The sequence below is a fragment of the Rhea americana genome, unplaced genomic scaffold (assembly GCF_003343005.1).
Source record: "Rhea americana isolate MKP2758 unplaced genomic scaffold, rheAme1 scaffold_15, whole genome shotgun sequence".
Classification (NCBI taxonomy): domain Eukaryota; kingdom Metazoa; phylum Chordata; class Aves; order Rheiformes; family Rheidae; genus Rhea; species Rhea americana.
In genome coordinates, this window is record NW_028185594.1 from 7,116,862 (window position 1) to 7,138,175 (window position 21,314).

A 21,314-nucleotide genomic window follows, 5' to 3' on the forward strand; every position below is an offset into this window, starting at 1 on the left:
TGAAATCAGGAGTCTTGGGTGGATTTTCCRGGGAAGTCATGCAGCTAACCTAGAAAATGTGCTTGTGGATTCCAGTATTACTGGGAACTAAATGCTAAGACATAYTTTGAAATCCACGTTTGTATCTCCTCAAACCTTGCTGTTTGGGCTCCAGTGTAAATTCAAGCAGGCTCTGGAATTGCCCAGAGCTCCTGGACCTGGGCACCATAGGGCCATGCTAATGGGAGCCAATGCATGTCAGGTTTGGCTCAGTGTATGGYGTGCTAACAAAACTACAGGGCTTTGGGACTGAATTTGGGTCTTGTCCTGGTGGGATCACAGAGTTCGTGAAGCAGATGCTTGACTTTCAGTACTTGACTTCACAGAGAGACACTGCATTACAAACTCCTGCTACAGCCACAACTGCCACTCCAGCAAGCAGAGTCTGAGGGGCTCTAGGGACAGCCTGGCCATACCCCTTTTCTCCCTCAAAAACGCTATATAGGCCATGYAAGTCCCCGGGGAGTTTACATTAGGCCCATTGCTTGAGAAGGTACTTATGTGCAATGTTTGTCTATTCTGCTATTAGTGAGAGATGGCAAGAAATTTGTTTTTATCCTTTTGATGAAACTGCTKTGCATGAAATCATATATTCGAGAAACTCATATTGCAACTTAGGTGATGCGCTACTGGCAGTGGTCTTGTTTACTCCCTGATTAAAGTGCAGATTGTTTGGGTTGTTTTCTCATTCTTGTTGCTTTTAGGACAGTGGGACAGATGGACCTCTGAGCTGAGCTAGTGCTGCTGTTCTTATATAGAGTTCTTTTCTAATTGTTTAGGGGAGCTTGCTTTAGAATTGGGACATTTTTACTACACRAGTCTTTTATTTATTTTACTTCTCCTTGTGATTAAGGCCAAATTAGAATTTATCTTTAGCAGATAGTTATATAACTTGTACTGAGAAAATAAGAGGAACGTACTTTCATTTCAAAAAAGCAGGGAAGAGCTGTTCGGAGAAAAAGAACAAGGATCATCCAAAGGAGATGCATTCAGCACAGATCCTAAAAATCCACAGCAGCTGACAAGCACAGTGTTAGGTTGCGCAGATTCCAGAATAGCGGCCAACTTGGGTTTGAGAGGAGGGCTGTATGCGTTGCATGTGTGGATGAGTGTGAGAGAAGGAGAAATAGTATGAGGATTTCTGGAATATCTGCTAAGTGCAATGTGTTGCAAAAAGCCTGTTTTTAAAACACAAGTGARCATTGTAAAATATGGCTTGAATTTGTCCAAAGGTTCAAAAGAGATATTACTACTTCAGACAGTTCACTTTCAGAATAGTAATGTCTTCCTGCAGAGTTCAACCTCCTACTTTGAATTCAGAGCCATGGCTGGTATTAACCTGAAGGATTGATTTTTATTGGTTAGATGGCTATGCTACCTGAAGCAGCCGGAGCGTCAGCGAGAAAAGGGCAACAGGACAGTCACTCTTCAACCAAAAACTCTAATTTGTTCTGTAATATTTTGTTATACATATTAACACGGTGTTGTAGGAAAAAGTRGTTTCTGAAATACAGAAGCATAGCCCAGAGGTCTATATGATACACTCTCTGCTTTTTCTTGTTGCAGTGGCGTACATTGGTGCATTATTTGTAAAAGACATTTTGGAACTCTTTTTTTGCTTACACAGGGAGAAGATCCAGTTCATTCGGACAGAGGGAACACCTGGGCTGGTGCGTCTGTCCAGCGATGCAGACCTTGTCATGTTACTCAGGTAGGCAYAGCAGCTTCCCGTGACTGTATGGAATATGCTGTGGCAGCCGCTGAGGAGCCTTTCAGTGAACGGTTTGTAGTGATTTAGTGACCTAATCCTTTCCTCTTCAATACTTGCMCTTGCAGCTGGGGGAGCTACAGCTGCAGGTTTAGATTTTTGATTTTGGTAATGTTCAGTTTCTAGATGGCAGTTGCTAGCATGGAAGCCACACCTTTTCATAACAGTGATGGAAAGTTTCCACTTTGTGGAAAGAAGAGGGAAAGAACACTATACTTTTGATTCATATGGATTTGCCCTAGCMACCTTTTATTGTCCTGGTGCATCCAGCTCTGGCATTTAGATAGATAGTACAGCTTAGACTTCTTCACAAGGATGTGCACCTTTACTGCCACAAGAATGCATCTGTTAAGTTCTGTGAGTTGGGAAGTCTGTATGTGAACATTCCTACCCAAGACAGGTTTTTATTACTTAGTCTTGCTGCCTCTTCTCTGCGCTGCCGAATGTTATCCTCTTTAATAAAGGTAATGTTGTTACAGAGTTTAAGAAATGGGAAGCTGCCTCTTTAACAGATTTCATTTAAGCAACTAACCCAAAAAATCAGTCCGATCTTTGGCAGGTTTGTCTCTTCATGTCGTTTATTGTAAAAGTACATCAGGAAATTCATAACTATATTTAATACTAAATCTAATGTAATAGGATTGGCATTAGTAGTATTTAGAAGTCAGGTTGCATAATCACAATCCTTTCTGGCCCTTAAATCTCTGAATGAATTAAAGATATAGAATCTAATTTTAAAACTGTGCTGAAACTATTTTTAAATGAAAATATAAATTTAAAAAAACTTGTAAAGATTTTGGTTTTCTTAACACATGAAGATGACACAGATTTTACACGGAGACATCTGGCTTCATCTGTTTGTTTTTAAATGAAGGTTGCATGAATGATTTTATCATTGCTGTTTGACTGGGTTCTAGTCTGTTTACTGTTCTGACAATAGCAAAGGCTGCAAAAAGTTCTTATAATGAAAATACAACAAATTCAAATTTTTAATTACAATTCTTTTGTAGAAAAGCCATAATCAATATAACTAATTTTTGAAAGAGAAAAGCAGAGTACCCAATATCTCCCTAAAATAACATCATATTTTTCAAAATTTATTTCTCTTAATATATTGATTTTTTTTTAATCCAAAAATATATAACAACCTCAGTTGTTACTAAAACCTAGGTACAACTGAAATACCATTGTCCCCAAGGATACATTATTGATGATATGTAACTATGCATCTATTAGTTTCTTAAAATGTTAAATAGTGTACCTCAGAACTGGACTAAGTTATTGTGAGTGTACTGTTGTTGTGAATTTATTGTAAGAGAGTAAATACTTGTGTGAAAGCAAAGCTGGGCTATGTTAAAATAGCAGTGTACTGAGATACGCTGGAATTTCTCTTCTTACCATTGTTTAACTTTCATGGTTTTTTGGGGGGATTGTTTGCTTGTTTTTAATCATTATTGTCTAGCAGAGTGACAGCATGACACTTCTCTATGAAACCCTGGTAAAAGTGTGCTCTAGTCGCAATGAATCAATCTTGCTGGGACTCAGGACACTGAGGTTTTATCTTGAGGTTAGCTGGTTGGATGACCTTGGGCAAGAGAGTACCCCTTTCCTCTGCTTCCTCATTTGGAGGGAAAAAATGAGGAGGGGAGATAGGGGATGTAATTATCCTATAAAGCTCTCTGAGGTCTATTAAATCACTGGGTGGAATCACAATTTCTGATATTTTTACTGCTTGGGAACACTGTACTTTTTTCACACGCTTCAGTAMATATTAAGTTGCAGTTAACTAAAAAGCCCTGTGTTTTTAAGGACTGAAGGAGGTACACAGCACCACGTATTTCTTGAAATACCCTTAAGAATGGCATTATGTTATGTTCAGGTGTTTTGAAAAAAGAGTATTATTTTGTTTGCTCTTATAAGTATGCTATGTGGTATACAACACAACTCATCGTCTTAAATCTTGATTTAATCCAAGACTGAAGTGGTTGTTTACATTTTACCACATTTTCAACATCAGACCATAGTTTTGTGAGGAAAACAGCATATGGTAATGAGTGTAAAAAGTATTGACAGAAAACGTCCATGCAAAAAAAAATCTTGTGCAAAAAATTGTTCTGGTACTTGTTCAGTGAACAAAATTAGTAAGAAACTTTATTCGAACTCCACTTTCGTTGTTGTGTAATAAAAGATAAAAGATTTCAAGCTCTATAATAAAAGATTGACATGTGATTCTTTCTGTAGCTCAACTTTTGAAAATAAATTTTATATATGATCTGAAGAGTTTATTATTATCTGTGACGTAGTTAATATCCAATTATGCTTTGATATTAGATCTATTGTGATACTGTGTATTTTGTCCTCTTTTGGAAAGAGACTGAATTTTTAATATATACAGATTCTCTGTACACAGATGCAAAAAGGTTTATTATTTTTCTCTTTAAAAGTTGTGTAGCTTAGAGGGCAATAACATATGAGGCATGAAATAACCTGAGCAGACTATAGGCAATACCAGTTTCAGTAACAGTGTTAACAGTAAAGACAAATAAGGAAATAATTTGCTATGCCAGCAAGCTTACTGTTCAATATACCAAGTTCAAATGTGATTCTTCCTCCTAGAGGCTTAGAATATTTGTTACATTTCCTGATCTTTGTGCAATGTTACAGAGCTTTTTACAGGAAATTGTGACTAAGGTTATTGACCCCTTTGTAATGAGAACACAAAAATCAAAAGAAAAAAAAAGGAAAAAAATAATTTTAAAAAGCCAATTGGCTATTTTAATCTTGAAAACATACACTGAACTAAGTAAAGTGATGTTGCACAAGAGTAGTAATAATTGCTTTCTAGTAACTTTCAAGATCTGTTTGAGGGAAAGGTGATAAAATACTTTCTAGCACTTCAGGTGTATATAGTGGAAATAAGTAAGTGACTGCCAAAGAAACCAGGTTCATTTTGAGGCTGTAAGCAGAGATCTATTCCATTCATTCAAATAAACATGTTATCTCTTCTCTTACTTCACCAGCTTGTTTGAAGAGGAAATAATGTCATATGTGCCACCACATGCCTTACTGCATCCTAGTTATTGCCAGTCCCCAAGAGGCTCACCAGTGTCTTCACCTCAGAACTCTCCAGGTAGGTTGCTTAGGCACAGCTTCAGCAGAAGCTACAAGAAACCATTTTGCATATTCAGTAAGGACCAGTTCCGAAGTCAGTGAAGGTCCCAGCAGTCAGAGAACAAAAACAGTAGAAGAAGAATTTGACTGTAACTTTTTGTTTGCTTTCTAAAATGAAATTTATGGCAGTCTAAAGCTGAGATCCTACCATGCTGGATGTGATAACCTATTTTCCTTTGCAGTTCCCAACTTCTGGGTGGCTAAAGATGAGCTCAACCACCTTCTGAGTGGTCAGTGAGCTAGTAATTGCTGTCATTTTCCACTGCACTGCTACTACTACTTTCATTATGATAATATCTGTTAAATATTGCAGTAGTGCAAGCCGCATAATTTAGTTTACATTATGCTGCATGAAGTTACATCCTGCCTTTCTTAAGATTCAAGTTCTGTTACTGCAGCAACAACAAATATATAGTCCTGTTTTTGAGCAAAGCCAACCAGTATGTTTGAATTTGACTGTCAGACTGAAACCTTTGCCTTGGGCTGGCAAGGTGTTTTGCCAGTAGAAAGATAAGTATATTCCAGAATCAGAGTTTGTGATTTTGTTCTGACTTGTAAAACCTGCAAACTGTTTTTTCATTGATGTGAAACAATTGAGAGCTCTTGCCAGTATCCCGATGCCTAGAGAATTAAAAATATGAGATCTAATAGCTGTGCATTAAAATGTCACTGTTAGTGTGGTTGTGGGACAATGAGTCATGACAATTTTATGTAGAGCTGGATTGTTGTCCCTTAACCTAAGTTCAAAAGATGGTATATTGCCATTGCACATATCAGAATGGAATGAAGTTGTTGTGCAAAACATTGTACAGCACATTCAAATATTAACTAACTACATTGCTGATCAAAACTAAATTATTTCAAATGTTACAAGTTCCATTTGACCTCTGAAGGCAAAGTACAGCAGTTTGAGGTTTATAGATGTCACTATTCTTAGTTTGCTCAAGAAGATAATAAGAGGTATGTAAAATAAAATCACTGCAGTAAATCAAGAGAGGCTTAAGGGGATTTCCACAAATTAGAGAACAAAAATACAGGTAAGTAAAGAACCTTTGGGATGTAATCAACTCTAGAAATTTCCAAGAAAAGAGGGAGATTTTGTCAGAAGTATTGTGATTTTTATGGACTGTTTCTCAGTCTAAAGATACAAAGACAAAAAGTCAGATTAAAAACATACATAAACATGTCCTAAATGGTAACTTGTCCTCCTACTAGACTTAGGACTTCTACAGGACCTATTCAAGAGAATTGAATTCATCCTAAGATCTTAATGATCTTACGGTATCCTGAAAAGCAGCAAATACATTCTACACATGTTAAATTGATATTTTGGATACATTTATGGTCTGTATATAATTATTTTCCTTCAATAAAGAAAGAAAGGATGATGCATGTGTGCATCTTACTTCCAACTGCAAATCTAGCAGTCTTTTATGAGTAAAAACAATTTTGTCTTACGTTTGTCATTTCATTATTAGTGCACCCTGGTTGACTGGGCTTCAGTCCAACAAAATAATTTTTAAAATGTTTAATCTTTAGCATGCGGTATTCTCATCTGTTCCTCAAAGCAGCAGCACATAGTAAAGGATGAACTGTGATGGCTTCAGTCCTGTTTTCCTTAAAATTGTGATCTGTATTCTATCACATAGAAAAAGATATAGATGCCATTCAGTTGGCCTGTTTGTGAGTCTGCATGTTTGTATTAGTATACAAACAAAGTCCTATGACTTTTTAATTAGAAATTATAAATTGCCCAGGATTTCTATGGAGGCTCTGTGTGTTTTCATCTGCTAAAGTGGCTGTGCTACACTGCCAGAGGTTGCGTATTAAGGATCTATTGTTTAGATGAGTCACAACCAGTTGTACTTTCTCTTTTTGAAAAGACGAATTGTCATGAGGCTACTCTTTATCTCTGCTTTAGAATATGATTTGTTTGAAAATCAAATATGGTTATCACATCATTTTCATTTTTTAGCCCCTCCCCTAACATCTTTTGTTTTCAAGGTAGAAATAATCATATAATTGCCCAGGAATTTCTTGGCAGATGCATCTGACTTGCAATGAGAACTTGTCATGTGCTGACAGAGTGTTATACTGGTGATTTCTGAACCATGAAGTAATGTGTTACCAGATTGATTTTCTGTGGTATCTCTTAGCAAAAACTTCCTTCAGAGATTCAGATGAAAGTATGTTTTTGTTGCATTCTTTGGTGACTACATTTTTGTACCTCCTTTGACCCAAGGCAGAGTAAATAAAGTAGGGAGAAAAGACCAATAATTAAAAGGCTGTTTACAGTTTCAAATTGCTGTGTTTCCTAGAGCATTCAGCAGAAGGTATACAATTAGAAGCTCTTGGTGCTGTCAGTAAAATATGATATCCGCAGTGGGTTAATCAATGACTATGATTTGGTCTTCCAGAAGGGTTCTGCACATTCCTGCTGGTGCTACAAGGATTTCCTGGCACTTTTGTATTCCTCCCACACACCAATCGGTAGACCTAAAACAAATAGCAACTCTCTTTTCTGGTCAGACAGGTCTTTTAGAGACCTGTGRATGGGATTTGGTGTTAATTCTGATCTCATTCTTCCTCTCTCCAGTTTCTGCAAATTCTTCCAGCAGCCGCTTGCTGCAGGATGTGCTCGTACTGTCAGACCAATATACTTTGTGGCTAAGCAACTGCTTTCTCTTCYCCTGTTCTTTTTCCATAGACTGTATAGGTACACTTTGAATCTCTTTTATAACCTGAAATATTACATTCTCTTGCCTTCACCTCCACCAGTAACAAATGTTTTTATATTGGTTTAATTTTATACAGGAAGCCAAAAGAAAACCAATTAAAGGAACTGATTGTCATTTAAAAGACAGAAGTCTACATATACATGCTTGTAAACTGTTGATTTGTATTTCCTGTGCATTATGGGCCTGTTAGATGACCCGAATTTACAGATGAGTAGTTAGCAACCTATGTAAATTGCATGGTGTGAGAAATGTTAACATGCTCTGGGCTATGTGTGTTTTTTGGCATACAAATCTGCCCCTGCTTGTAGGAAACTGGCCCTCAAAAACAATTTCACAAAATAAATTCACTGTGATCATTGTGAATGTTCCTGCAGCCACATGTGAAAAGTTCCACAAACTTAAATTCAATCCTTTTTCCGTTCTTCCAAAAATATTCTTTCCTGTACTTCCCCAAGTARAAAATCGCATTAGGGAATTTCCTTTTAGGTACAAAGTTTTCCTTCTTCTAGCTTTATTCTTTCTTTCTTTTCAACTTCCCAGAGTTTTCTTTCTTTAGCTTGACATACTCAACAGGGGTATATTACAGAGCAGAGGGCAATCTATTTATATTTCATGCCTGAGCTCTTGTTTTTCCTCATAATACTTTTAATATCCTATCAGRGCACAGCATTTATTTAATGAACATGAGCTACCTTAAAGTTTAGACATACAGTATACTCAACAAACGTTAAGTTTTTCCAGTTGATCCCACTGTTATGTTTTAATCAATCTTTTGCATTCATTCATCTGGATTTGTTCTTTTAAGACTTACTTTACAAAAATGAAACCATTTAAAATCAGCAGCCAAAAAGTCTTGAATGCAGAGCAGGTTTGAAGGTGTGCAGCTTTTCCTAGTTTGTGAAGGTGACCTCCAGTGAAACTAAACATATCCCATGCTGTTTGCTATTGAAGAGTCTTTTTAGTAGAAGATGGGAAATTATCAGTTCGTGTCACTATAGCTCATTCTTTGTCGCTTCTTGCAGGTACTCAGCGTGCCAATGCCCGGGCTCCAGCTCCTTACAAAAGAGATTTTGAAGCCAAGCTGAGGAACTTTTATAGGAAGCTGGAGACTAAAGGATATGGACAAGGCCCAGGGAAATTGAAGTATGTTGATGAATCTCATGAAACTTGATTTGTTTCTCCAGCAGCCTGTCTTACCTTGCACATCTACAAGCTTGTTCCCATTAGAGGGATAAGATGTCATGGTTACCATTGCACTTTTGAAATTAACCTTATCATAAAAGATTTAGCATCAGCATGCAATTCGTAGCAGAGGATACAGCAAGTTTTGTGCACTGCTTTTCCAATGGTACTTCCAAATATCTTTATTTTTGTGCAAACAATATTGYTAATGCAGCGACAAAAAGAGCTTTGGGAAAAGGCATACTTGCAGAACCTCTTGTTTGCAGAGCCGGAAGCATTTGAATTCTTACAGTACAGAAGTCACTATGAGATAAATGGTTACATTTTATTTTGTCTTTCCATTTCAGAAAATGAGATGTGCTTATTTTTTGTGCATCTTTACCTGTATTAAGATCGTAGTTCTCCTCAGTAAAGAGGATAAAATTACTCATAAAATTAAATTCCAGGGAAAGCCTTAAAAACTGCTACCTTTTTTTTGTTTGTTTTTGTTTTTTAAGTTCAGCAGTCCAAATGTTTCTTTATACAAGAGAGATTTTACTGAAGTCTGAAATAGATCTGTGAAGGACAGGAACAGAACAGAACAGAAGCTACTTGATCTGGATCAAATCATCCAGCAAAAATATGTATCAGTGTTCTAGTAACAGTTATCCTGTTACCTTACAATGTAGACAGATGTTTCCAACTGTGGTTCCTATTCATGAACTTCTGTTTCAAAATTATTTAAATCTTCAGATTAATCATCAGAAGAGACCACTTGCTGGAAGATGCCTTTAACCAGATTATGGGTTACTCAAGAAAAGACCTGCAGAGAAATAAACTCTATGTCACATTTGTTGGGGAAGAAGGGTGAGTAGAACAGGGAAGTAGATGTGAATTCAAAACTCTGTGTCTTGCAGCTGTGCTCTTTCACCAAATTTTTTGTGGTTTAGGGTGAAAAGAGGAAGGGTTGTGGTCAGGAAACATGCGTAAGCCTAGAACATACAGCTGTTCAAGATGATTTTTTAGGCCTTGTGAAATGTAATGCATCCTGCCTTTGCAGAAGCTATATATGTGTTTATGTGAATTTTCACAACAGTCGCTGTGTGTTTCAGAATGTTGCTGGGAAAGCAAAGGAAAAACAATCAGAACTTTATCATGTTATTCATGTTTCTTTTCTGCCAATGCTGACATTGTATCTCTAGTGCTTGTTAGAAGACAGCTACCACTTGGTGGAAGGGAATGCTTCAAGAATGGGCTAAAGGCTCGATCCTTCATTCAACTCCTGTCTAAGGGAATAGGCGCTGAAAGCTCCTGCTGCGGGAGACGCTCATTGTCTCTCCAAGCCAGGGCCTGTGGCACAAATAAAAGTAACTAAGCTGTTGCTAGTTGTCAAATAAGCACAAATATTCTTGACATTTCAGAGTCATTTCAGAGAATGTTCAGCCTGCGCCTGATGCAGGTCTACCGTGATACAGATTGTGTGATTTGTGTTACAAGGCAAGATGTGGTTAGATTTTTCTTTGTGAGTGAAACTGGAACAAGTACTATCTGCCTCTTTCAGCCTTTTTGTGTCCCCTATACCAGCTCTTAAAGCCTATTGCATTAGACACAAAGTTTTTTATGGATATATGTGCATGTATATGTAAATACATTCAAAATTTTATGCTTTGCTATTTAAGGAGATTGCAGCACATAACTCTTGCAGTGCTGTTGTGTGTGTTAGTATGATCTGATGTGTTAAAATAGCTAAGTTGTAACAGTAACATCTCACACAAGATTAGATAAGATTAATCTGTCTCTGAAAAATCCTTAAATACTCTTATTTGTTTAAAGTTTACCCTGAACTCTTTAGTATTAGCAAGAGCTCACTGAAGGTTTAAAATAAAATAYGTTGACAGCTGAGAGCCAAGTGTGGACTTGTTCATATAAATAATATCCCCACACTGTCTGAGGAGAAGCTCAGAACTGGAATGACAAGGTTGGTGCTGCGTGAGATTGCACAGTATTGACAGACCAGGGTGGGGATGCGGCAACAAGACCTGTCCCACATAGGGGCCTTTACTTTCATAGCTACAAGCTCCACTCAGCTTTAAAAATGAAAGGGACAAATTGAAAATCATATGTGAGAGAAAGAGATCTAGATAGACAGCCTCCTTTTGTTAGACTTCAGGCCTTTGCATTTCATCACTCAAAATAGCAAGATGAAGTGTGACCTGGAAATGGGAGTGACGCGTACTGTTCCCATTATAGCCAGCTTTATGTGAGCCTTTTTTCTTAGTGGGAAAGAATGAGTTAATTATGAGTAAAGTCAAACTAAAATGACATTACTTGTCTATTTACAAATTATGTTTTGAATGAAAAAGAACATGTGCAAATAATATTGTTTCATCAGAAATGAATATATCTAAAGACATATATCATGCCAAACTTCAGTTGGCTGAGTGTAGGAGGACAGGTCAGGGTGAAAGGAGGAGGAGGGGAAATACTGAAAGTGAATTGTACCCTATTTGCTCCTCCTTTTCCTTTTTGAAGACATCTGATCAGGAGTTTGCTGTTACATTTGTTTTCCTGTTGGTAAAGAGGTACAAATCTTAAAGTAATGGGTAATGAAATCCTCTCAGATTCAAACATTTTAAGTAACTTTAGATTATTAGGATATATTAGTAATTAGGGTAACTTAGACATAGTTTTTGCCCTTCATACAATTTTAGTTGTAAATCTCAGTGTTTGATCTCTTCCTTGAAGCTTCAATTTCTACAGTCCTGTGACAGTGATACTATTTTAATGTTTTTTTTAACATTCATACTACATGTGGAGAAAAAGAAAAAAAAAGATACAAAGAATATGATTCCTTGAGTTATATTCTCTAAATTGTATTAATTTTAAGCATAAGTTTWAAAAAAAATGGTCAATAAGGTTTCTTTTTCTTACCTAGTTGAGATGGTAAGAAAGGATATTTTTTGGATTGTATTTACTTTGAATGGTATAACTGATCTGTCTGCTTTTCCTGTTTTTAAATGTTYATGTTAGCTGTATAGTATATAATTCTCTTAATTTTTGATTGTCTGCATGTGAAAACTCTTGTTTCCTGGCCTGTTAGGCCTACTCAGATGCCATAATCTCTAATATATGAATGTTTCATGACATCTAAAAATACTGGATGAAATCTTCACCTCTGTTATAGTAACTGCTTCGTTAAAGGGCTGGAGATATGTAAAAGAGCCCTAAAATCCAGGAAGATTTCCTACAGTTTAGACAATCTTGAAGATCTTTCACAAATCCRTATGTACAGGAACTGCTAGGGATGTATCTACAGCCTCATACACTGTGAATATTCAAAAGAAAAGTATAGTCTACATGTCAGTCCTGGGAGCCAGTCTTAATTTTGGTTCTGGTGGCCTCTCCAGTCATTAGACCAGCCCAAGAGGGCATAAAAATGGCATAAATAATTTTGGGGCTCCTTGTTTCCCTGACATTTTGAAATAGTAGTTCAAAATATCACCAGTATTTTAAATCTTAGATATAAATTTCATAAAGAAATAAGTGATTTATTATGTAGGACTATCTCACACTTTATGATGAATGCCCTGTTTCCTCTTAAGGTGGCTTGGAAAACTAACAAACTTCACCACAAGAGTCTTCTGCAGTCTACTTTTTATGGTAGAAGATGCCTTACATTTAAGAGTGGCAAATCTGGAGTATTAATGGTGATTCCCAGGAGACGTGAATCATGTTGCCAACAACATATTGCTGTACTCCTGCATACCCAGATGCCCCACAGTTGCAGCTGTTGTGGTTGCATACCTCTTGTATGAAGTTTTCTCACTCTTGTGCCAAGCCTTTAATTGTGGGATAAAGCTGACTGGCAGCACAGGACTCCCACGATTGATTTATTTTACGTGACTCACAGTAATGCCATGTACAAAGGGAGCTATATGAACTGGCTGGTAGTCAAGTACACAGTTTCTATTCTATCTTAAGATTTCATAGTGATTCTGACTATCCCAGGAGTTTGCAAAACTCTTCTAGATGACCCCTTTCTTGATCTGGTATTTGTGCCAAATTAAGATCTAACAGTTGCCCATGATACCAGACTGTTACTTCTTTCTGCAGTTTGAGGATGGAATCTGCCCTTCTTGCCAGGTTGAGAATCTGTTTCAGGACTTYACTTCTGAAGCTTAACAGAATCCAAGTGCTTCCAAGTGACTGAAGGAAAGATATTTTCCTTCAGAAGAAGAGTCTCTATTCTCAACATGATAAGGGTACCTTATTTTCCTGACAACTTCATCTTCACAAACCCTCTCATCTGTGGCTAATAGGCTTTTACAGAAARCAGACAAAACATTATCCTAGTTCTAAAGTGCATTATCCTAGTTTTAAAGCAAGACCTTGAAAGTTAAGTTTGAATTCTTCAAGCTAAAGAAGATGCTATATATCTGTTATGAATATTGTATTTTCGGTACAGGAAGATCCCTAGTTTTCTGTTTCCACCTCTATTGAAGCATTAACTTCATACTTAATTCATTTTACTGAATTAAGTAAATTCAGTAAATTAACCGCAGCATAATGTCAAAATTCAGTCTCAGTGCTTTATCAGCAGTGAGTTTGTTTATGATTCAGGAAGAAGGGGTCATTTAGATTCCTTGTCCATTAGTACTGGAATCTTGAAATAGCAAAAACCAAAGGAAACGCACTCTCCAGAAAATATTTAATTGCACTGAACTTTAGAAGATAAACAAGTGTATTTAGACCAAGAAAGATTAATCACTGAAGCAATTTCAGATGGTATTGTTAGGGAAAACAGAAATATTACTCCTCAAGCTGTCTTAYTGTTGCAAGTCTGCAAGGACAGAGTATGACTGTTGTTCATGTTCATCCTTAATTTGTCAGATGCAGATAGGTCTAGTATTGGCTCTTTTCATGTTTCCTTTGCTTTACTAGAATTATCTTACTAGATTCCCATGGCRAAGTGACCATTATAGGTGGAGCCAAAGTCTTTGAGGAAGGCTGTCTGTGTAKCATTTCATTCCAGTCCTCCAAGCCACGTATTTCAGAAGAACTCCATGAGGGACTTCACATCCTTTGGGATTAAGCAGTCTGCAGAATCAGGGTTCTGGTTAAAATCTTAAGAAAGTTTAATGTAAAATGTTCATTCCTTATGAATCTACATTAGGAATGTAGATTCATAAAAGTGTTTACTTGTATGCAATAAACACTTTACAGTAATATCACATTTCTCTTAAAAGGTTGGACTACAGTGGACCTTCAAGAGAGTTTTTTTTCCTGGTGTCTAGAGAGCTCTTCAATCCATATTATGGTTTGTTTGAATATTCAGCCAACGATACCTACACAGTACAAATAAGTCCCATGTCTGCTTTTGTAGACAATCACCATGAGTGGTAAGAATTATTTTTCTTTCTTTGTTTTTCAGATACTTTTTCTGTTGCTCCCACTTGTGGAGAACAGCTCATATTTGCTCAGACATGTAACACACATAATTTGGTCTTTTTAACCAGCAGCAAAATAATTACATTTCTTTAGACTTTCCTCATTTTGTTTTCTCTTGTGGTGGTTTTAAATGATCTTATTTCTCACAAGGTCAGCAAAACTGTGATTTAGAGCATGTTTCATGGGATTATCTCACAACACAGCTCTGCATTTCTTTTACGTTAGCAGACAGTCATTACATGAAAGCAACATTAACCCCTTGTGTGTATTGAAAAAATGCATGAAACATTGACTTTTTGTCAACTTAGGAGATGAAGGGAGATTTTTAAAAAGTTACTGTGTATTATTTGTTTGGGACTACCTAAAGAGTGCAGAGGTCTCTGTGGGGAAAAAACCCACATCTACTGGATGGGAATCTATGGAGCTATCTTGATGGAAAAAAAAACTGTTGATAGCACAGCTCTTAACCCAATCTATACATATACACATACTTTTAGAATAGCTGGCAAGGATTCACAATGAAAACAGAAAAACAGTTAGTTTTTTAAATATTTTTAATGTAATCTAATTTTCACAAGTATAACCTAGTTTAAATCATTCTCAGGTGATTTAAACCATGGCATCTTCGTAAGTCTGTAAAGTTGTGCAGTGAATATTAACAGAGAATTCTGTTTTGTAGGTCATTAGATTACAGTAACAGTGGAATAGCAACTGCTTATCTGTGTAGGACAGAGATGTGCTGGGTTCTCAGTGGAAGCCAGTTGTGAAGAATGAGTATCTGAGAGGAGTGTCATTACTAGTTTTAAAACTGGAAATGGAATGGAAAATTTAATGCCCGCTGCATCCAGTTCAGCTAGTTGAAGCAACTTACCTGTTCAGCTCCAATGCTGCAACAATATACGGCACATACCATATTGGAAAAGCAGGACAGTCAGGCAAAGGGGGAGAAAAACAATTTGGGTGCTGCCACAGTCTCTGCCAACAGCGCACTCATCCCTGAGTTCAGCAGTGCAGGACCGGAGACTTTGTCTGTGGGCAAGGGAGGCATGGCCCCTCTCTTTCAGGAGAGCCAATGCCAGTAACCGCCTCAGGGGAATTGAGAGAATGCAGCTGTGATCAGCAACTGTGCATGGAAGGAGATGACTGTGTRTGTCACATCCTCATCTTTCAAACCCTGCATACAGACAGGCATAATAAAGCCCTAATCTTCCCAAGTAAAGCATTGCTGAGGATGCATCTGAACAGAAAGTTTTAGAAACATTATTTTCTTTTTTTTTACAAAAAGGAACACTAGACTTAAATCTAGTTCCAGACATATGGAGGATTTTTCACCATTGATCTTTATCGTCATGGGAATACTTGCAAAGACCCTCATATTGCAAGATTACCATCCGACCCATCTGATCTCAAACCTGTYGAACTCCACAGCAGTCCTCCTTGTACATCCAGCAAAATGAAGATAATAAGGGAAGAAAGAGAGAGGGAAGAGGAGGAGATCATTTGATCATATTGGCATAGGGCTAGACAGGAGTGAGATACATAAGAAAGCTTCCAGTCACTGTTCATGAAATTATATACGGAACTCCATAATCACCAGTCAGAAGAGAAAGTAAGAAGCCCCCTAAGCAGAAAAGAAACACCTATCAGGCTGGGAAAGAGTAGAAAGACCTTCTGCCTCTTAGTGATGTGAAAACAAGTTAGTCCTGTGTAGGGAATGTACAGAAAAAAGGCAGACATTGCYTGTTGTTTTGGAAGCTATGCTTTTATAAAAAGCCTAGTCTGGCGGGGATTGGGTTAATACTGATTTGACATTTCTGAAAAGTAGTAACTCAGATAACAGAGAGATTTTCTACACCCTGCAGATTTGCATTTTTTTTCCTGTGCCTTAGTAAGAATGTAAAAGAAACACAAGAAAAAACAAGATACCACAATTTGACATAGCTATCTGATTTTAAAATGCCATTTGGAAATATATACCTAAGTTTTGATGACAGAGCAGTGTGCAAACCACAAAGTTTCAGTATAGTAACTGTAACTCTTTCTCTTCTAGGTTCAGGTTTAGCGGTCGAATCCTTGGTCTTGCTCTGATACATCAGTATTTACTTGATGCCTTCTTTACACGGCCCTTTTATAAAGCTCTCCTCCGAATGTGAGTAGAAGTGTTCTGTCTCTTTCCGCCCGCCTCCTGTGGAAGATGCCATTTTGAGTAGGGATAAATTATGAAATTTTTCTCCTCAAGAAGACAGGCCWTTATAAACAGTGCTGTTATTTCATTCTAATCTAGGACTTTTTTTTACAAGCTGCCTTGTTTCTGCTTCTGATATTAGCCAGGTACCTAATAATGCAGAGTATGTTGTGTCTGATCAGTATCAAAACATAATGATTTGTTTTAGCCATGGTATCATCTTTCTTTAAAATCTTATATTTGAAGTTGTACAATGAATTGCTGTGGTTTTATTCCAGATATTAATAGAGTTCTTATTCATATGTCTTCTAATGACTCACAGGATAGGATATGAATCACTTCTTTACTTGACTGCAAGACCCACATTCTSAGAGGTAGACTAATTTTGGGAAATTTCCATTTTGAGATGCTTTACTCTGAGATACTTTAGACCTGATTTTCAGAAGGACTGCTCTTGTTCTGGTTGAGACAGTGAGAGCCACACTCATGCAGCATGTCTGGACCTACAACGTAACAAGTTCAGAGTGCTTCACTTTGTGTCAGTGTGCTTCACAGAACAAGATGTTACTCAGAGTTAACAAGAATAGCAGAGATTGCCACTGCAGTATTAAATATTACTGACTCCTGACATATTTAAAGCTTGGAGTAGTAAGTGCTARAGATGATGAGGGCCATTTAGCTCATAGGATGAATTTGTAAAAGGATCAGTTAAGTGAAATACCACAAAACTAAAAAGGTATTTCCATGATAAGTAGACTATCTGAACTGACTTTGCACAACAAAGAGACAAGAGAGGGGGCAGTGTAAGAACATAAGCAGTAAGGAAAGTGGTTGCTTGTTATTAAAACTTAGTATTTCATTTGTGATTTGAAATTTGTATTTCTTAAATATTAAATATTATATATTTTCATAATTTCTGTTCAAATGAAGAAATACTGTTTACATAAAATACAGGACAGACTCAGAATAAGAAACAACATAAGCTTGAAAAGCAGCATATCTTTAAATTAGCAAATTTTGGAGTTTTGTACAATAGCAAAATAACACTGAGTTATTCAAGCAACTGCTATTTTTAGTAGGCAAACATACAGAGGTTTGGAATAGTGTCTTTGTTCTACTGATTTTTCTCTTAGCTGTCTTTATTCTCAGTCTGTTTTGCAGGACTGTGCTGTCAGAGCTCTGTTATTGAGTGCACACTACTGCTGTCATTTATATTTGTGTGTTTTCTTCTTGTTTATGTTAGACTCTGTGACCTGAGTGACCTGGAATACCTTGATGAGGAGTTTCACCAGAGTTTGCAATGGATGAAAGATAACGATATACATGATATCCTAGATCTCACATTTACTGTGAATGAAGAAGTTTTTGGGCAGGTGTGCTTTCATTTCCATTCCTCTTTATATCCTACTGCTAGACAACCATTTCTTTTGACAGAAAAATGAGTTCATTCCCTGACGATTTTAACATGTTTTTATAAAATTCTTTTTGATGAAAACAATGTTGAAATCTTTGGAGGAGTTGTTATCTGTAACTGGTCAAACGCATCTTTCTGGTTAAGAAGATTTTCTGCAGAGTATTTAAAATCCGAAAATTTTGGATTGCTTTGCTGATGCTAGTTCACCTGAATTTAATTATAGTGAAGTTAGCATTCAGACATACTATTACAACATCTAGGTTAAGTTATTACTTGGGAGACTTCACTACTTTAATCTTTATAAAGATTGTTAAAATCGGCCTTGGTTAGTACTCTTAAGAAATTATTTCAACTTAAAAGTTTTAATTATTATAATTATTCCTTTTGTYTTTTTAATATTTTGTTATCATTTTCTTCTAAGATCACAGAACGAGAGCTAAAGCCAGGAGGTGCCAACATCCCGGTCACTGAGAAGAACAAGAAAGAATATATAGAAAGAATGGTGAAATGGAGAATTGAAAGAGGGGTTGTACAACAGACAGAAAGTCTAGTTCGTGGTTTCTATGAGGTAAAAATGAAACAAAACAAAATTGAAATTTACTATACTTCTGTATCTCTTCAAAATGTCTTTTTCCTCATATACTGTCCCCAAAGGCAGATACATATCCAGTCAGAAGTGCCCCTATACATATCTGTATGGGTATAAATATCATTGTTAATCATTGACTTAAATACTGTGGTTATGCTTTTAAAAACCTGAAAAATATTAGTAATCATAATTTATATAACTGGCAGTGAATGTTTGCAGAAGTGAGTAATCTGTTTCTTCTTTGGGTCTTAGAGGTGATCATGTCTGAGTACATGCCATACTGAACTTAAAACAGCAAATGGTATTTCAAGGTATTTCTCTTACATGTTTTGCTTGGGGCAGTGAAATTGAATGTACTGAACTCAAATTGCCCTAGAATAATTGAGTGTTATTTGCTAATAAACTTTTCTCCCCAAAGCTTTGAATGAAGCTGAATGGACCTGCACCTTAATACATAGTTAGAAAACTGTCCATTTATTTGCCTTAAAAAAAAAAAAAAAAAAAATCTTCCCATGGATGAGGCAAGCCAGTACATTACCGATAAATATGTTTATAACAGACAAGCCTATTTACAGGAGTCCATAACCAATAAAGGAAGAAATGTTAATGCACATTTTATTTCCTTTTACAGGTGGTTGATGCCAGGCTCGTGTCTGTATTTGATGCAAGAGAACTGGAACTGGTTATAGCTGGAACGGCAGAAATAGACTTGAGTGACTGGAGAAATAACACAGAGTATAGAGGAGGTAACATTCATTTTTAATTGTTCACTCACAGTGTAGGGGAATCTGGAATTACCCAGATTCTAAGACATTAATATGTTACCCTGTAACGTACATCTTTAGTAATTGACCCTAGAAGTGTACCACTCAGACACTGGAGTCAAATGGAAATAGCAACTATGCTTTACAGAATCTACTTCTTTTCCTCTCTCAAGAGAAAATATAAGCAATTCCAGGTGATTGCYGGCTGGCAGTTGAGAACTGTTGAAAGCAATGGGAGATGGAAACTATTTCGAGAGATGGTTGCAACATCATTTACAGCTTTAAATATTTCAAGTTCATACATACACATACATGTGTGCATGTGTGTATATATGTGTGTGTATATATATACACATACATACATATATGTATATGGAATATATATATATATATTCCAAGAATTGGYATTGCTGTTAGTGATTGATTAATGGAAGAAATACTTGCAAAAGAAATTWCACTTCTTTCTGTTACAGTAATTTTCTTGCATTTGTTTTGTTACCTTTTCAGGAGGAGTTTTCTCTCACTTCTTGTCTTTTGCTCCAATTGGAAAAGAAATATGGCATTAATACTGTAACCAGGGCTGAGCTAGAAGAACTTATTAGTGTTCTCTCAACCATTTTTGTTGCACTCTGGAGGTATAAAGCCTATTGTTGTTTTAACAGGTTATCATGACAATCACATTGTAATTCGGTGGTTCTGGGCTGCTGTGGAAAGATTCAACAATGAACAACGACTAAGACTTTTACAGGTAAGAAATCAGCTGATCTGTGCAGAAATATTCTTTGTCATTAAAGTTAAATACTAAACTAGTTTGGATGTTTATAACATCCAAAAATAATGTCAATACTAGCTAATGGGAATAGCTTGATAACCTCCAGAGACTTACTGTAATAATTTCAAGTGACTAAAACTCAACATTTATTTTTATTACCTTAGAACTTAAAAAAAACACTTAAGAAAAAGTATTTGATTGATTAAAAATACATTACAGCTTATAAAGAGCTAGAAAAGGACAATTGTTACTGTTTTTGCCATTGAATAGAAATTATAATAATATTTATGTAACCTAGAAAGGAGAAAGCTTGGATGGAAGCTGGATAAGGTACCCAAAATTAGAAAACGATGGTGAAAACCTGAAAATTAGTCCAATTTCATTTTCATAAAGTCAGTCTGCAGAATTCCTTTTGYTGAACATCAACAACATAAAACATCAACAAATGAATTTTATGCATCTGGGTTTACTACTGAGTTAAGTTTCATCAAACTTGGGCACCTCTGTTATAAAGAAATAAACAACCCCCAACCCCTAAACCTTATGACATGCCAGCTCTATTATCAAATCTCCATTTTCTAACAAATCAGAATTCTCATCACATTGAGTTAGCTATATGAATATGATAAAGCATTTTCTTTTTGATCTGAGTAATTAAACAAAAATCTGAGAAGCATTTCAAGACACCTCTGGCTCTCCATCAACTGAGATGTTTGTTCATACTTTCCTATGATATCTGTTAATCAAAATTTATCATATTGCAGATCATTAAAAATGAAGTAGCCCTTGATTTGTCAAAAACCATTTGTGATTTGTTCATGTCAGGTTCAAAACTAAATCTGCTCAAGAGCAGTCAGTGGGCATTCCGATTTTTCAGATTTTGGTCCTTTGCTTATAATATTTAATATAATTTATAAAGATATTGAAATCCACATCTCCAAAAGGCATAACATAAAGCCCACTATTATACATGATTACTTTTTCTATTAATTCCTCTTAACACAGAATGAATGCAGGAGGAAGAAACTCACTTAGGCTTAAGCTTAAGTAACTTGGTATTAGTACTGTTTTGTTCCACAGTACTTGCGCAGCATAATTGCTCTTATACTGGTGTTCAAAGAGAAGCCTTTAGAGGAAATTAGTCTAGGAAATTCTCTCTCCTAGAGTCCTATCAGGAAATAGGGCCTGTTTTCCCTTATCTTACATTTAAAGCAGCATTTATTACTTATGGCTCACAAATTACCTTATTTGCAAATGCCTTACAT

General features: G+C 36.3%; 1 protein-coding gene across 3 annotated transcripts in view; it reads left to right on the forward strand.

Moving 5' to 3' along the window:
- HECW2 (HECT, C2 and WW domain containing E3 ubiquitin protein ligase 2) overlaps positions 1 to 21,314 on the forward strand; it is a 150,583-nt gene that overhangs the window by 115,935 nt on the left and 13,334 nt on the right. For all 3 annotated transcript variants that reach the window (XM_085299492.1, XM_085299493.1, XM_085299494.1), the window contains 10 exons: positions 1,667 to 1,750; positions 4,828 to 4,937; positions 8,739 to 8,859; positions 9,631 to 9,744; positions 14,124 to 14,276; positions 16,376 to 16,474; positions 17,754 to 17,883; positions 18,346 to 18,492; positions 19,145 to 19,259; positions 19,940 to 20,025. In XM_085299492.1, coding sequence (XP_085155618.1) covers positions 1,667 to 1,750; positions 4,828 to 4,937; positions 8,739 to 8,859; positions 9,631 to 9,744; positions 14,124 to 14,276; positions 16,376 to 16,474; positions 17,754 to 17,883; positions 18,346 to 18,492; positions 19,145 to 19,259; positions 19,940 to 20,025 — 1,159 coding nt within the window. The remainder of the gene's footprint in view (positions 1 to 1,666; positions 1,751 to 4,827; positions 4,938 to 8,738; positions 8,860 to 9,630; positions 9,745 to 14,123; positions 14,277 to 16,375; positions 16,475 to 17,753; positions 17,884 to 18,345; positions 18,493 to 19,144; positions 19,260 to 19,939; positions 20,026 to 21,314) is intronic.